The sequence below is a fragment of the Orcinus orca genome, chromosome 13, assembly GCF_937001465.1.
Source record: "Orcinus orca chromosome 13, mOrcOrc1.1, whole genome shotgun sequence".
NCBI lineage: Eukaryota > Metazoa > Chordata > Mammalia > Artiodactyla > Delphinidae > Orcinus > Orcinus orca.
Genome location: NC_064571.1, coordinates 39,035,297 through 39,053,062, shown reverse-complemented (window position 1 = coordinate 39,053,062; position 17,766 = coordinate 39,035,297). Strand labels below are relative to the sequence as shown.

Below are 17,766 nucleotides of genomic sequence, written 5' to 3'. Positions count from 1 at the left end.
GAATCATAGTTTTAGAACTAGCTGAGGTCTTAGTACAATCTCTTCATTTGATAAATTAGGGAATAGGCTCAGAGATATGGAGAGGCATTCCTAAGGTCACTATGTGCCAGAACTAGGAAAAACAAGTTTCCCAACCTCCAGTCTAGTAATGTCTCCTCTGTACTATGTCATCTTTGAGGAGCCTTCTTTTACAAATTCATATCTCCTAAATTAATACAAATTGTTTCCCCAGTTTTCTTTCCTTTGACTACCTTCCTAAGATACTTACCCTGGAGAAAGGGGGATTTTAATTGATATAGAAGAGAATTAGTGATCTGAAAAGCATTTGTCATATTGTTATTGTTGGGTCCTGTAATGGAGTGCCATACTGACTTTGCAGGCCCAAGGAAGAATGCCCCAGACATTGGAGGGGCTGCAGGTAAAGGAGGGCTGCAGAGTCAAGTGGGGCCTCTTTCAAAATTTTGTCTATGGCCAGCTCAGACCTTAGGGAACATTTATGTTAACTTAAGACAAAGAGTACACCTCTTCCACTTCTATTGACTTAGAAAACAGATTAATTCAGCTGAGAGGTCTTTAAATTCAATGCAATTTTTCGCTAATGATTAGAGAAACACAAATCAAAACTACAATGAGGTATCACCTTATACCAGTCAAAATGGCTATCATCAAAAAAATCCACAAACAATAAATGCTGGAGAAGGTGTGGAGAGAAGGGAACCTCCTACACTGTTGGTGGAAATGTAAATTGATACAGCCACTGTGGAGAACAGAACTAAAAATAGAGCTACCATATGACCCTGCAATCCCACTTCTGGGCATATATCCAGAGAACATGGTCCAAAAGGATACATGCACCCCAGTGTTCATTGCAGCACTGTTTACAATAGCCAAGACATGGAAGCAACCTAAATGTCCATCAGCAGAGGAAGGGATAAAGAAGATGTGGTACATATATTATACAATGGAATATTACTCAGTCATAAAAAAGAATGAAATAATGCAGCAACATGGGTGGACCTAGAGATTGTCATACTGAGTGAAGTCAGTCAGACAGAAAAAGAGAAATGTCCTATGATATCGCTTATATGCGGAATCTAAAAAGAAATTATACAAATGAATGTATTTACAAAACAGAAATGGACTCACAGACTTAGAGTATGAACTTATGGTTACCAGTGTGAGAAAGATGGAGGGAAGGGATAGTTAGGGAGTTTGGGACTGACATGTACACACTACTATATTTAAAAAGGATAACCAACAAGGACCTACTGTATAGTACAGGGAACTTTGCTGAGTGTTATGTGGCAGCCTGGATGGGAGGGGAGTCTGGGGGAGAATGGATACATGTATATCTATGGCTGAGTCTCTTTGCTGTGCACCTGAAACTATCACAACATTGTTAATTGGCTATACTCCAATATAAAATAAAAAGTTTAAAAATAAAAAAATAAATACAATGAAATTTTAAAATTTAATTGTTTAATTCTGTCTGTTCATATGTAATTCCAAACTTAAAAGTGCTATTTTATTTTAAATAACTCCCCCTCCACATTTAAATAATTCCCCACCATAAAGTAATATGAATTCATTGTAGAAAATACAGAAAAGTATATTCTTTAAATGACATGTAATTTCATTTCCTAATAGTAACCACAGTTATCACAGGTTGTGCCTGGAGTTGGGTAGTTGGTTTAATTGTTTATGTCTCCACTAGAATGTAAACTTCCAGAGGATCAAGGCTTGTCTTCTTTTGACTTTTCATCTCCATGGCTCACCACAGTGCCAGGAATGTAATAGGCATTCAATAAAATATTTGTTGAATGCTTATTATGATTCTGGAGAGTGATGAGGCTGGTTTTCACATGATGGTTTTGGAATTTTTCTCATGGCTTTGTGTCTCACCTCACACAAGTGACATACATGCGGGAGTAGGAAAGAGTAAGGGAATCTAAATTTAAGCCAGAAATGTTTTTCTTTAAATTTACTTTGATCACAGTAGATCACTAGTGACAAAGAGAAGGGCCCAAAACTTAGTTGCAGACAAAAGAAAGATACAGTTTATTGCTTTATAAGCTGGTTCATTGTAGCTCTCATATCTTTTCCTCCTTCCACTTCCATTTTCCTCCTGTCCTTCCTCCTCTACAGAATTTAGCATCAGGACTACAGCGTGAGATAAGTCTTGCCACCTTCAGATTCAACTTGTTGCCTTTTAAGGACTCTGAGGGTAGGATAGAAGGTCGATTTTTATTTTATTCATTCATTCATTCATGTTTTGGCCGCACTGCCCGGCATGTGGGATCTTAATTCCCCGACCAGGGATCAAACCCATGCCCCCTGCAGTGGAAGCGTGGAGTCTCAACCACTGGACTGCCAGGGAAGTCCCTTATTTTATTTATTTTTTTATTTTTTTTAAGTCCCTAATTTTTAACTGTAAAGTTTCCTCTGCTGCATAAGCCCACCAAAAAACTACAAATTTTCCAGTGGAACTCAGGCAGTGTGTCTGTGTACATTTTATGTGTATGTATATAAAATGTTTATATATGTAAATATCTGTATATAAATATATGTGTGTATGTTTATATATCTGTATGTGTAGTGCTACCTGGTTACTTAGGTAATGGGGTAGAAATGTTAAGTACGTGATTGTTAGATTCTCTCTAAAATCTGGGCTCTATCAGGTTGTCTTGACTTTTTTGATAGAAAGTTATATAGGTTCTTTGGTAGTTGGATAAAACTCTCACAATTGCTCTATCCCTGGCCTCTTGGGAGCACATAAGTAAATATTTAATGGTTCTTTTCTAGTACAGCATGGATGCTTAAAATATTAATTGTGGTCAACCAGTTGTGTGGTTTTTGGTGTTCTTCTATGAGAACAATAACAGCACAGTTCTTTATTTTAGAACATTCTGCCTTGCTTTGTCCCTGATAATGTAAAGGTGGGCTGATTTCTAATGAAGACATTATAAAAATTGGACATGACTTAGAATTACAAAAAAGTTTATTCATCTCTGGAGACATTCTCAAATAAGTAATTTATGTTATATTTCCATACTTGGAACTTCAGGCATATAGGTTAGGAGACCACCCTTCCTAATTTTTTACAGTAAGTGGCTTCCCTTTTCTGAAACACAAGATCAGAACGGGTTGAGGGGAGGGAGATGCTGAGAGCCCAAGTTAGGTGGAGGCAACTGTGCAGGTGGCACTAGGACAATATCATGGAGGGGGACACCCTCACTGCCATCACAACTAATACCTCACTAATGTTCCAAGTCGGGAGGTGTGGGGATTGCTTTGCACTCTCCCTTCCCAGGAGATTCCAATGTGCAGCCAAGGTGAGGATGCTTGCAAAGCTCAAATAAGCTGCAGAGAGAATGTATGATGTAGCTACAGGCTTTAGTTGGACCTCATCAATTATAATTAACCAATTGGGAATTCCTGGATGAAATTTAAGGTTCATTCAGTAGTGAATGTACATCGAGCCTCAATCTTGTACCAGATTCTTATTAGTTACTGGGAATAGAAAGATAAATAAGATATGGTTGATAAAGGAGCACAGTCTAGTGGAGGAGATAGAAATAATAACAAATAATGTAATACAGGGTGCATAGGATATTAAAAAAGAGGTGTCTAGAGTATTACTGGAAATACAGTAGAAGGAGCAGTTAACTCTGCCTGAGGTTTAGGATGTGGGATGAAGTGGGAATGGAATGAGAAATGGTCAGGTTTTCACAGAGGAAGTGATGAATTAAGAGTTTATCAGGTAGAAAAGGAGAGAAAAGAGGAGGTTTTAAAAAAAGTTTGTAACATGCAAAGATGTGAAGAAATTGAATAAGTGTTCAGGGATTGATTGGAAAGCAAGATGCCTTTGAGATATTTGTAGGTTTTGCATCTAGAAAAGTAGATCAGAGTCAGGTGGTGAAGTGCCTTATAAACCACATTCAGGAATATGGATGTTATCTTGCATGCTATGGTGTCACAGGGTCAAATGCATACAGGGACTAAGTAGATCATCTTAAGAGTGAAGCTGGTCAGGTGTGAAGCAGTTGATAGCATTGAAGGCTCTAGTAATCTGGATAGCATGGACCTTGTTTAAAGACATTTAAGTAAGAAATGTTTTTTAAAGTTTAAATTTAAACTAAAATGGAATACTGTTTAGGTCAAATAAATCTGTGAAATTCAACCTTCAAGTGCCAGTCTGTAGTACCTTCAGTATAAGAGCCCAGTAAGGATAATAAGGAAAATCAGTAAGATCTTTATAGCATTTCTAAAGAGGTATTGCAGAAATATAACTAAGGGTTGAGGTTGGGCTGGAAATGTGGAGGTGAGAACATAGTAAAAAGGTTAGTGTAGTAATCTAGGTAAAGGGTTCCAGCAAGCCACCAATGCTTTCAAATAAGGTAGCTTGCACTGGTTGGCTACGCAGTCCCTCTGCTGTTAAGCTGCCATCATTGATCATACCCTCTGCCCAGCTCTGTTGTCATGTTGCTATACTGCTCCCCATCTTCATGTCATTTGTCCTGTTCTACTTCTCTGTGTGTTGAACAAGGTTTTGTTTGTTTCTCCATTGGTTCAGATTCTTAGATGAACACTCTGATGTTTCATAGAAACTTTCTTCTATTTCATCTGTAATTTAGCACTTTGGCATCTGGCTCCTGCTCCCAACATCTCACGCTGGAAAGATTCACCAAAGCAAGCTACTGGTTTTTACAATTGTTGTCTTCAAAGCTTGACACTCTTTGGGAACTGGTTTAGTCTTGGGTGGAGAACCACCATTTTTCTTTTTTATACTATGCTGGTTACTATCACCATCAGAAACACACTGCATTTGTTTAGAAGATGCCTTGATGAAATAGTTTCATTGGAACCTTACTTTTGTTTTTTTGTCTACTCTTGTTTTCTTCAGGTCCTATCACTGAAAATGACAAGTATTAACATTTTACCACATTTATATTGCTTCTTGCATCCTCCTCCTTCCTGTATTTAGCTGGGTTATATAGATTGTAAATTCTTAGTCTTTTATGTCTGAAACCATTTCTTAAATGGTAGTTTAGCCAATATGAAACTCCAGGATGGCATCTATTTTCCCTTAGCACTTGAAGATCATTAGCTTCATTGTATTTTGGGCGCTGTTGCTGCTAAGAAGTTGTTGTCAGCATAATTACGCCTTTGCTGGTAACCTATCTTTTCTTATGATTTTTCTCTTTATTCTTGCTGTTCCGTAGTTGCGAGGTATTTAGACATAGATTAGTTTTTTATTTATCCTGTTTATTTGTTAATATATATTTTCGACCTAAGGACTCCTATCTTTATTGGAACATTCTTAGCCTTTTCTCCTTAGTATTGCCTCTGCCATTCCCACTATTCTAAACTTCTAGAATTTCTTTTTTAAAATAAATTTATTTATTTATTTTTGGCTGCTTTGGGTCTTTGTTGCTGTGTGCGGGCTTTCTCTAGTTGCGGCGAGCAGGGGCTACTCTTTCATTGTGGTGTGCAGGCTTCTCATTGCGGTGGCTTCTCTTGTTGCGGCGCACGGGCTGTAGGCATGTGGACTTCAGTAGTTGTGGCACATGGGCTCTGGAGTGCAGGCTCAGTAGTTGTGGCGCACGAGATTAGTTGCTCTGCAGCATGTGGGATCTTCCCGGACCAGGGCTTGAACCCGTGTCCCCTGCATTGGCAGGCGGATTCTTAACCACTGCACCACCAGGGAAGCCCTAGAATTTCTGTTAGGTGTGTGTACTTCTCAATCTATCTTCTATGTCTCTTACCTTCTTTAAAAATATTACCACTTTATTTCTCTGTACTACATTCAGGATCAGTTCCTCAGTAATATTTTTCATTAGACAACTGTTGCTCTTTGGACAGGTTTCTAGGTAAATCACTGGATCAGGAGTTTATGGCTGGTGACCTTTTATAATATATGTATGTAGGTAGGAAGGTAAGTAGGTAGGTAGGTAGTTAAATAGGAGGACAGGTCATCTGCTGGTAATGAAAGATACCAGGGTAAAATGAAGGAGACAGAGAAAGTGGTGAAGGTCACTGAGATGAGTAATATCATTCATTTCTTGGTTAAAAAGCTTTTAAGATTTTTAAAAATAAAAATCTAAGTAAAAGAACTGATAATCATAGTTTTTCTGTTTTCCCTAAGCATTAAAGAGAACTTAGTTGTATTATCTGAAAATGTGAGTGTGTTTTGTTTTTAACTTTATGTTGGCAGAATATAAAGAAGAGAGGTATGAGAATTAGAAGACCTGTATTTCATTTGGTCTTGGTTTTGCCAGAACTTTCGATGAGTTATGTAACTTTGCCAGAATGTACCTTGCCTATTTTTTGGTATTATATTGTTTTTATGAAGATAGTTGAGATGATGGATTATAAAAAGTTTTTGAAAACCATAAGCATTGGTCATAAGATACAGAGATGCAAGAGTAGTGTAAACCACAGATTTAAATTACTTTGGAAGTATCGTTTTTATGCTTATTTTCTCTAAATTAAAGTGGATAATGTGTTAGAAATATAGTATTGTTTTAAAGGAGATTTTTTTTTTTTTCTTTTGCGGTACGCGGGCCTCACTGCTGTGGCTTCTCCCGTTGCGGAGCACAGGCTCCAGACGTGCAGGTTCAGCGGCCATGGCTCACGGGCCCAGCCGCTCCGCGGCATATGGGATCTTCCCGGACCAGGGCACGAACCTGTGTCCCCTGCATCGGCAGGCGGACTCTCAACCACTGCGCCACCAGGGAAGCCCCTGCTTTTCTTTTTAAAATAGTCTAAGTATTTAATTTTACTTGGTTTGTCCCAATGAATTTACTTGGTAAAGTATTTTTAGAAAAACATGTGGATGAAATATTAGTCATTTAAATTAGATCATATCTGTATTCAACATCTACTATATATGAATAATTTATAGAGCTTTATTGTAAGTGCAACGGTTCTATGTAATCTAAAGCAGATGATTTTTTGTTCTTTTAAAGGCGCCAGAACTAAATTTTATTTTAAATCAAATATTTTATTTGATTTAAGATAAATTATACGTAATCTTTTTCTTGTTTGGCAGGCAACCAGATAAACTGGTGGTAGTTTGGACGAGAAGAAGCCGAAGGAAGTCTTCCAAGGTTTGTCTGTTTTCTAAATTTCTTACCCAAATATTGAATTTGACTTTTGGTCAAATTATTAAGCCTCTCTGGTCCCAGTGAAGAATGTTTTAAAATATTACTTGATATTTTAGGTTATTTCTTATTATCTAATGTACTAAAATGATTGATCAGGCGCTGTATGTAATCTTGTTACTGCAGTTCCTAAAGCAGGAGCCAGTTACCTGAGTTTTGATTTTGGATTTGGTAGCCTTGAATAACATAATAGTTATTTAACTTCTCTGTGCTAGGATATCATTAAATAATGATTAAATAAATATCACTTACAAAATTATACCTAGGATTACTTTATTCAGATTCCAAGAGGATGAAGTTAGGACACACATAAGGAATGATGAGTTATCTGAGTCCATTGCTGGGTTACTGAAGAGGAGTTGGATTTTTCAAAGGTTTTAATTTTTTGTTCTTATGGCTTTGTGGGGAGTGAACAGAATTTTATTTATTTATTTATAATTTTTTTAAAAAATTTTTGGCTGTGTTGGATCTTCGTTGCTGCACGTGGGCTTTCTCTAGGTGCGGCGAGCGGGGGCTACTCTTCGTTGCGGTGCATGGACTTCTCATTGTGGTGGCTTCTCTTGTGGCAGAGCACAGGTTCTAGGTGCACGGGCTTCAGTAGTTGCGGCACATGGGCTCAGTAGTTGTGGCTCGCAGGCTCTAGAGCACAGGCTCAGTAGTTGTGGCTCACAGACTTAGTTGCTCTGCGGCAACTTCATGGGATCTTCCCAGACCAGGGCTCAAACCCCTGTCCCCTACGTTGGCAGGTGGATTCTTAACCACTGCGCCACCAGGGAAGCCGAGAACAGAATTTTAAAATGTTCAGTAACAATTTTAAGTATTTTAAAAATTCCAATCTATAGACAAGTAAGTATGAGTATATTTTTATAAGCACACGATAACTACAAGCATGTTTATTGAATGTTGGTTTTTCCGTAAGTAGACTTACGTAAAGAAAAATTTATTCATTTTAACTGAAATTAAATTTTAATTTAATTAAATTTCAGAATTAAAAATTTTTTAAGGGCATCTTTTTAAATTTTATTTTTATTGAATTAAAATTTATATACGGTATAAGTCACAGATCTTAAGTACACAATTTTATGAGTTTTGATCAATATATAGTTGTATAATTACCACTGCTATCAAGATATAGACAATTTTCATCACCTTTTTCCTTTGAGTCCTCTTCCAGTCAATTCCCAATCCTTAGAGGCAACTACTATTCTGATTTTTCTATCACCGTAGGCTATTTTTGCCTGTTCTTAAATTTCACATAAATAGAATCATACAAAAGTACTATTTTATGTCTGGTTTCTTTTGTACAGCATGTTTTCGAGATTTATTCATGGTATTGTGAATGTTGGTAGTTTAACTTTTTTCATTGCTGAGCAGTATTCCATCATGCACATATACTGCAGTGTGATTTTTTATACATCTGTTGATGAACATTTGATTTGTTTCCAGTGAATATTCTGAGTGTTCAACTATTGTGAATAAATCTGTCGTAAACATTACTGTTCAAGTATTTTGGGGGACAAATGTTTTCTCTTGGACGAATAACTTGGAATGGAATCAATGGGTAATAGGGTACATACATTTTGAACTTTTAATATACCCCCACCAGCAATATAGGAAAGGTCCAGTTGCTTCACCTCATGAATAGCATTTTCTTCAAAGCATACATTTGTAGTTTGGGGGCATTATATTTTGGACATGTAATATTTTCTTATCTATTTATGAGAAGGGGTTCTAAAAAGAGACTTAGGGTCATCTGTCAGTTTTGCTCAGTGGGTCTTAAGCTTTTGTGAAAAGGAACAATATTAGGCCATCCACTAAGTGTGATAGAAGAATCTGAATATAACTATAAACATTAGAAATCGACCCTAAATGTTTTTAGCTATCAACAAAAAGTGATGTCCCTCTTTTAGAAACTAGATACTGTTTTCTTAAAACATTATGAAACATAATGAAATACTTTAGATTAAAGCTCAATTCAGAATACCCATATTTGAAATTAAGTATACTTTTAATTTAATTACATTTTTGAAAGTCAGTCAAATAAATTTTAGGTCCAGATTCTATTTTATATTGTATCAAATATTGATTGAATCCAGATGGTGAAATACAAACATAGGCTACAGGTTGATTTTTCTCAAAATATAATATTTTCTAGAAGGAACTATTTCTTATTGGACTAATTTTCCAGTTGTGATGCTCTTAATATTTCAGATCCCTTCTGGATATTTTAGAATCATTGTATTTTCTCTTGAAACATTATAGGTGTACTTTTGAAAAGTTTATGAGAAGTTACAGTGTGTTGTTTATTATAGCATATACATAATATGTTCATGTATATGTGAAATGCTGTTCTGTAAATTGTTCACAACAGCTAAATAAGGATGTAAAAATCAGTTCCAGAAGCTATGAAAGAAATGCTAATGATATTATTGTGAAAATTAAACAAATAACTTTTTTTTTAATCTTGAGAAGCTTGAGATCCATGGCATTTTGGAATTAAAAAAAAAATAAAATTGTCCCCAGCTATTATTTTTTAAAAATTGGCTATCAGTTATATTAAATCCACAGACTAGAACCATTGTTTTCTTCTGAAAGACTCTTCTGTTTTCTGACATTTTTCCTTTGAAATATTATTTGCTTGCTAAGTCCCTTTGAAATCACTTAGGGGGAAAGCAGATTTCTGCAACCATTGGCCAGAAAATAGTCTAGTTTTTACTTTTAACTGTGTTTCTGGAAAGAGTTTGAACTACGCAGTAATTAATTTTCTTTGGTTATCTGTATAAGTTATTATTTATCTTGCCTGATTCTGAGTATATCTGCCTTTTAAAATTATTTTATTGAAGTATAGTTGATTATCTACCTTTTTTATATTGGTGGATTGAAATTTATAACTGACACCCAGATAACAGATTAGACAGTAAAATAATAAGGCACATTGCCTTATTTAATTTAAAGTTTAGTTTTCAATTTATTGCTCACTTTCTTTGGGTACATGTCTATTTTTCTAGTTAAATATATAAAGAACTCATTGCTGAATCCTTTTTTATCGAGAAAATAATAACCATGAGTAATTATCCCAATATGCAGCTTCCCCGCCTCTTATCCTCAAGTCATGGCATTTATAACAGATTTTTTCAGGCTGTAGTTGATTTGTATATGCTTAAATAAATTATTTTTCAGTACAGTGTTTGACAATAGGAAGCAGGGAGATTGTGATAGTCAAGAAGAATTATGGCAGAGTAGTCTGTTGCCTTAAATCTAGTTTTGTAAATTTAAACTCACAGAGAGATGGGAGAGTTCCAAAGGGAAACAAGAGCTTGAAAGTCCTCACCAGCTTTTGGATGGCATTACCACCTCTACTTCCCTGCTCTGTGGTTGTACTATAGCCTTTATCAATGTGCTGTGGTATCATGAAGGGGTGGGTATAGTTGTAGAGCTTTGACTTATGACCATGATATGGACAACTCTAAGGTAAATTTATGTGTGACATCTTAAACCTATGGGTAGATGCAGTTTTATAAATTGAAAATCATCAATTTAAAAACTAAATTGACAGTTATAAATTTTCAGTGAAATATTTTGATTTTGTAGGAATCAGAAGTAACAAGTGAATATTTATTCTGTGTTTAGTTCCATATTAGGTACAAGTCTTTTAGGTAAGATATGATATGAAATAATTTGAAAATAAGGCATTTTATAGAGTCATTACTCAAAATTGAGAAATGTTACCTTTTCCTTAGGTCTGCCTTTGCTAAAGGATCTGTGATATGATTAAAAAGTGAAAAAAAATATGAATGGAACTGGATAATGTGGCTTCATCCTTTCTGTCGTTAACTGTACTAGGATGCTGGCAAATGATTAAATAACCTGCCTTTCCTGACTCTACTAAGGAGCTAGCTAAATAGCTGTATGTGTTTTGTACCAAATTATTTTCTAGGGAAATCCTTTCTGTTACTCTGAATAAAAACTGATCAGGGTTCTTGTAGTGCTGATGAGTGCCAGTATGAGGTGCTTTTTAAAAAATAAAGTTCTTAAGAACCTAAATTCCTGTCTCAGTTGATTTGTACAGTTAGATGTTTAATACTGCAGCTATTTTTAGTTACCTGTATTAGACTTTTCATTCTTTTTCTAGCTTCAGGTTCTTTAATTCTGTTTGAGGTAGAAGTTGTAGTAAGCTCTTCTGACTAGGAACACTTTTTTTTTTCCTTCAGGTTTGCTGCTATGTACATCCATAGTTTCCTCTCCAGCAAAATTTACTGATTCTGCCTAGTATATAATAATTAGCTAACATTATAAAGCTGGCATTGCCAGATACTCAGCTGGACTAATTGGTATTGTTACACTGTCCTAACTTAGCTAGGTGTACAGTCCCTAAAAAGACTATCAGAAAGCCAGAGCTCTGTCTTAGTTTGACCTTTTCTCTTGCTGGGAAGGGTTGCTGGATAGAATGGTCAGAAAATGGCAGCATACTAGCAGCTTGGGAACTAGCACCTTTCCATCTCTTTTTATTAGAAAAAAGAAAGAGGGCTTCCCTGGTGGCGCAGTGGTTGAGAGTCCGCCTCCTGATGCAGGGGACACGGGTTCATGCCCCGGTCCGGGAAGATCCCACATGCCGCGGAGCGGCTGGGCCCATGAGCCATGGCCACTGAGCCTGCGCGTCCAGAGCCTGTGCTCCGCAACGGGAGAGGCCACAACAGTGAGAGACCCGCGTACTGCAAAAAAAAAAGAAAAAAAATATTTTAATTCATTAAGCAGATTGTATTTTTGTTTGTTTATTGGTCTAATTACCATTCCCTGATCCAAGATTGAGAATTTAAAGAGGTCATTTAGAGGAGCAGCATTAGGATACCTGAGGAAATTACATGGTATCACCATCTTCTAACCCTGCCCAGTTGTTAGTTGGTCTCCACATTCCCTGCTTTTCCCACTCTTGACCTCTGTGTCATATACATAAATGTTAAGACCTTAGGGATAGAAGACTATTTTCTTGAATACTGTGTGAATCAGAAATAGAGTTTGCTATGATGTCGGTTGGGTTAAGAACTCTGAACTTGAAAATCATGGAGTTGGTTCTCCTACTGATTATTAGTATGGCTTCAGGCAAGCCATTTACTCTTTAATTGCTTCAGTTTCCTTATCTGGACCTGGTTTAGATCTCCTAAAGATATTTTCAGGCCTAAAATTCTTTGATGGTCTTTTTTTTCATTCCAAATTTTACAAAAACTCTATCTTTTCTGCCGTGGCTAATAAATAAAGTTCAGTTATTATGGTCTTTTTTTTTTTTAATGTATCGGGCGACTATGAAAATATAATTATGGGAAGTTTGAAGAGACCAGAGAAATTGCTTGATCTACCATGACAGTACATGAGAATTAGAGTTGTCATAAATCTTAAGAATTAAATATGTAGACTGTGTAGAGTTTTGATAAAAGATTTTCTAAGATGGGCAGCAATTTACTTTTCAGAATGGATATTGTTTACTTTGTGGAGTTTTTGTTCTAGGACTGTCAACAGGCATAGAAATAGGCAGGGGAATAGAGGAATCCCTGGAGATGTTTTTTAATCAGCAAAACTCAGTTCTTTACCTTTGGCTGTGGTGTGCTAAGTCTCTTGTGAGTCACTACTTCCCTTTCCTCACCTGAAGTTTTGTGATCTGGGGGCAATGAAGAGAGAATAGAGAGGGAGTTATTGACAATTTAGCTGGAGTGGGAGTAGTTTAGTGCTGCTAAACCTATATCTTGTGCTGGTATTTTATCTTTTATTGAAGTATAGTTAACTTACAATATTCTGCTGGTATTTTAACTAACAAGATATGATAAGATTTGCACAGACATAAGTTTCCATGATCTTGATCCCTTCTCAGTTCCACTTCCTGGGTTCAAATCCAACTTTTGCCACTTACTTGCTGTGTGATCCTGGGCCAGTCTGTGCCTCAGTTTCTTCATGTGTTAAATCTGCTCCCTGACATGCACCTGCACTCATATACTTTAGCTCCTTTCCTATTATTATGGAAGAATCGTCTGTGCTCCGAGCAAAGGCCAATCTGTCTCCTTTTGTACTGTTAAGGACATTACTCTAGAAATTATTTCTCTTCTGCATCATTAAATTTTCCCTCTTAACTGGATATTTCTCATCAGCCTAAAAATATTTTTCTCTTACTTAAAAAATTCTCTTCTGACACTATTTCTCCCACTAGCACCAACCTATTTCTCCCTTTCTCTTTCAGCAAAACACCTCAGAGGAGTTGAATGTACTTGCTAGTTTCTTTCTTCCTGTTCTTTCTTGAATCCATGCTAATCCAGTCAGGTGTTTACCCTTGTCACTCCACTGAAACTGCTCTTGTGAGGTCAGTAATGGCTTCTGCTTTGTTAAATCCAGGGGTCATTTTCCGGACCTCATCCTATATGACCTGTCACCAAGATTTGGGACAGATGGTTGTTCCTTTCTCCTTAAAACATTTTCTCCTCTAGAGTTTCAGAATACCACATGCCTCTGCTTTTCCTTCTGCTTTACTGACCCTTCTTTGCTGATTCCTCCTCATTTCCTGGACCTGTTATTGTTGTGCTCCAAGGTTCAGTTCCTGAGCGTTTATCTCTCTCTCTCTCTCTTTCCCCCTCCCTCTCCCTCTCTCTCTTTCTCTCTCTCCTCACTCCCTTGGGATCACATCCAAGTTTTAAGTATCACCTGCACGCTGATGATTCCCAAATTTATAACTCCCGGCACATACATCCAGCTGCCTATTTAAACACCTACACTTGAATATCTAAAAGGCAACTTAGATTTAATGTGTATAAAACTGAGTTCCTAATCTTATTTTCCAAACTTGATCCTTCAGCAGTTTTGCCTCATATCTGTTAATAGCAATTCCTTTTATGTACTTGCTCAAGGGCGAAAGCCTTAGAATCAGCCTTGGCTACTTTCTTTCATACAATCAGACAGAAAACCTTATTGATTCTATCTTGAAACTATGAAAAAATATATGGAATCTGACTAGTTTGTACCACCCCAAGCCAAGTCACCATTAGCTCTCCAAAGAATTATTGCAGTAGCTTACTGGTCTCCCTGTTTCCTCTCTTACATCTGAAGCCTATTCTAAATACATTTGCTAGAGTCAAAAAACATAACTTCATCATTCCTCTGCTTAAAATCCTCCAGTGGCTTCCCATCTCACTCAAATTACAAACCAAAATCTTTGGAATGGGCTGCCAGAGCTTCATATGATTGGGCCCTCTGTGATTTCTCTAGTCTTATCTCCTGCTGCTTTTCTCTTTGACCACTCTGCTCCAGCCACATTGGCATTGTTGTTATCTAACTGCCTCAGCACCTTTCCAGTTGCTGGTCCATCTCCCTAGAAAGCTCTTTCCATGTTTTAAAATATCTGATTCAATTCCTTACGGTCTTCTCTCGTCACCTGCTCATTGACACTTCTCTCTGATTAACCTGTTGAAAATTGTTACTTTCTCTTGCCCCTTCCATCCTTCTTCCCTACTTTCATTTTTCTCCACAGCGTTTCTCTCTACCTAACATGCTGTCTGTTTTACTTAATTATTTTGTTTGTCTGTCTCTTCCTACTATTCTGAAAACTCCACTAAGGCAGATTTTTTTTTTTTTTTTAACTACAGTTCCTAGACAATGCTTGGCAGATAGTATCAATTGAGTGAGTGAATGAGTGAATGAATGAATGAATAGTAGCTACCTCATAGGATTCTTATGCAGATTGAATGAGTTAAACATAAGTAAATTCCAAATATGCACTGACATATAGAAAGTACTTCTTAAGTGTCAGCTTTTATTACCACCTTCATAGCATGTCCACGGACCAGTCCTGAAGCCCAGAGAGATGAAGATTTAGTTGAGCTGTCCTGGCATACCATTATGCATTAGCTTTGGCTGGAAACGCCACCACAACGGAAGACCTAGAGTGGTGACCCCACATTTCAGGGGGTTCCTTAGGGAACCTTGATAATCAATATTTACAAGGAAAAAAGTCTTTAAAATTATAGGCACTAGAAACATTAACTGTACAAACTGCTTTCTTCTTTACTTGACCCAAATAAACATTATGGTTTAGTGGGAAATGATCTTAAATGCAGACTATACAATTAATTTTTCCTTTTAAAGAACGAATTTGCCCTTAAGTTCCTAAATCACAAAGTAATTTCAAAAATGTTTCTCCTAATAAGGTTTTTATTCAATCCTAAATAGCTTTTGAAAATATGAGGCACCTCATTTTTGCATCTTCGTGTGTGTGTGTGTGTGTGTGTGTGTGTGTGTGCGCGTGCGTGGGAGAGGGTAAAGGTTTGTTTACAGATAGTAATCTGTAGCTACCATGTGATATAACCGTCATAGCCCAAGTTTAATGCTTGAAAAGTTTTATTTGACTAATCATTTTTGTTTTAGGGAGATCTAATGGATAGTTAAATAGGGTCAATATATTTTTGTAAATTATTAACATTGCATTTCCTGTACTTCAAATTGAAGCCATTATTTTTATTCTGGTAGGCTCATAGCTGGCAGCCTGGAATAAAAAATCCATACCGTGGTGTTGTAGTGTGGCCTGTTCCTGAAAACATTGAAATCACTGTGACACTTTTTAAGGTAAGTTCCAGTTTTATAAGTTATAGGATTTATTATATAATCATAGTTCTAAATGATGGAATATTTCAGTATTCATTGTTCTATACATTTGGGTCCTTAATGTGCAGTAAGGACCTTAATGTGCATTATTTTTAGAGGTATAGCAATTTATAACAATGTAAGGATATCAGGGTGTTTCATGGTCTATAAAGTCCAAATAATTTGGGAGTCTTTTTGAAATTATTCCAATTAAGATCAGTTGGAATACTTCTTTTACTACTTCTTACATTCTCCCCACAGGGAACTTTAAAGTGCTTTTTCTGTGGAAAGCTGAGGTTTGTGGAATTCTTAGTCCTGACCCTCATTTTGTTAGCCTTGTTTGACTAATAACAAGATAGATTTTTAAATTAGTATATGATAAATATTTTGTTGATGTTAATATAAGAAGATAAGTTTAAAATTGATTTTTGATAAATATTTTATAAATGTTAATATTTTATAAATACTATAGCTTAAAATAAAAATTCTGATAATAAATTCCAAGTGCAGGTCCAAAAACATAGCTGTGCATATAGCTAACTCTTTTTATATATGTTTTTTCTTGAAAGTTTTCCTTATTTCTTAACATTATAAAATAGTCCTCACACATATGACAGTTAAGCACTAGAATATTTACTTTCCTAACCAATTCCTTACCTGCTCAAAAAAAAAAAGGTGGAGACCAGTATGTCTCAGTTTCAGCCTTCTTGAAAGTGGTGCAGTTAGGAAACAAATGCTTTATTTCTTCTTTGAATCCTTCCAATTGTGTTGACGTTACTTTTGCAGAAGGACAGAATGAAGGAAGACATCTCATTAAGCACAAACATAAAGTTTGTGAAAATCCACTAAAATACTTTAGGATATAAAATCTAAGTTGAGCAAAGTTATATGGCTTAGAGTGTGAAATCACTGTGTAAAAAAATACTTTTGATTTTGTAATCCAGTATATTAATTCATATGTTCTGGAACTACTGCAGGGATCAATAGAACAAAACAGTATGTTGAATGTTGATGTACTAACCCATGCATGGGACACTACTTTTAAACGCTCTGTTTCATAGATACTCTATTTTATCAGAGATTCTTAACACTTTATATATATTTTATAGTTTTGATATCATTGTTATTGGATCCTTTATAGTTTTGATATTATTGTTATTATAACTTACTTGATTATTATCATATATACACAATACTTGATTTGTTTGCCCAGGGAGAAATAAGGGATGAGACTGTAGCTGCTCTTCCTTTTTTTTCAGGAAAGATCAGAACCATCCTATTACCCTTTAGTCAGCTGTCCTCAAAGCCTATTATTAAACCCCCCTTAACCATACCTCTCCTAATGAAATGATATAGTAAGATTGGTAGTTAACAAGACCTTTAGAGTACTATTTCATTTAATTCTTAGTACTTTAGAGTACTATTTCATTTAATTCTTCTGTAATTATTCCCATTGTACTGATAAGGACACTGAGACTAAAGAAGAAGGTAACTTGCCCAGTCACACTGTGATTTAGCCCTGGGGTGGTGGTGGTTTGTTTGTTTTTGATTTTGTTTTACATTGTATGGCCTGTTCTGTAATACAAACCATTCTGAATATAGATTACAACAGCAAAATCTCTGACATGCTTGAGGAAGACTTTTAAGTAATCTCTTGTGTGTTTTTGATTCAGTCTGTTTATATTGGTAAAGCAAGTGAATGGACATAGTTACACAACTTAAAAAAAAAATGATAATAGAGAACAAGGGGTTAAGAGAGCCAATAAATGGCTGACAGCCATGTGTTTGGGCAAAGGATATGCACTGAGTGATTCTGAGTTGAAAGTGGCTGTTGAAATGTGTTACTTGGAGGATTAGGAGGTGAGTGTAGTTTTCAAGTGCTGATGAGAATGTTCAGCATATCCTATCACTGAACTCTTATGTCTTTAAGTGTTAGTCTGTAGGGAAAAAACCCAAATACCCCTTCCTCCCCATTTTGCTGTATTAC

The 17,766-nt window shown here is 36.1% G+C and overlaps 1 protein-coding gene across 12 annotated transcripts in view; it reads left to right on the top strand.

Moving 5' to 3' along the window:
- The window catches only part of EHBP1 (EH domain binding protein 1), a 494,124-nt gene that overhangs the window by 199,781 nt on the left and 276,577 nt on the right, over window positions 1-17,766 (top strand). For all 12 annotated transcript variants that reach the window (XM_049696094.1, XM_049696098.1, XM_049696097.1 and 9 more), the window contains 2 exons: window positions 7,052-7,109; window positions 15,666-15,761. In XM_049696094.1, the coding sequence (XP_049552051.1) occupies window positions 7,052-7,109; window positions 15,666-15,761 (154 nt within the window). The remainder of the gene's footprint in view (window positions 1-7,051; window positions 7,110-15,665; window positions 15,762-17,766) is intronic.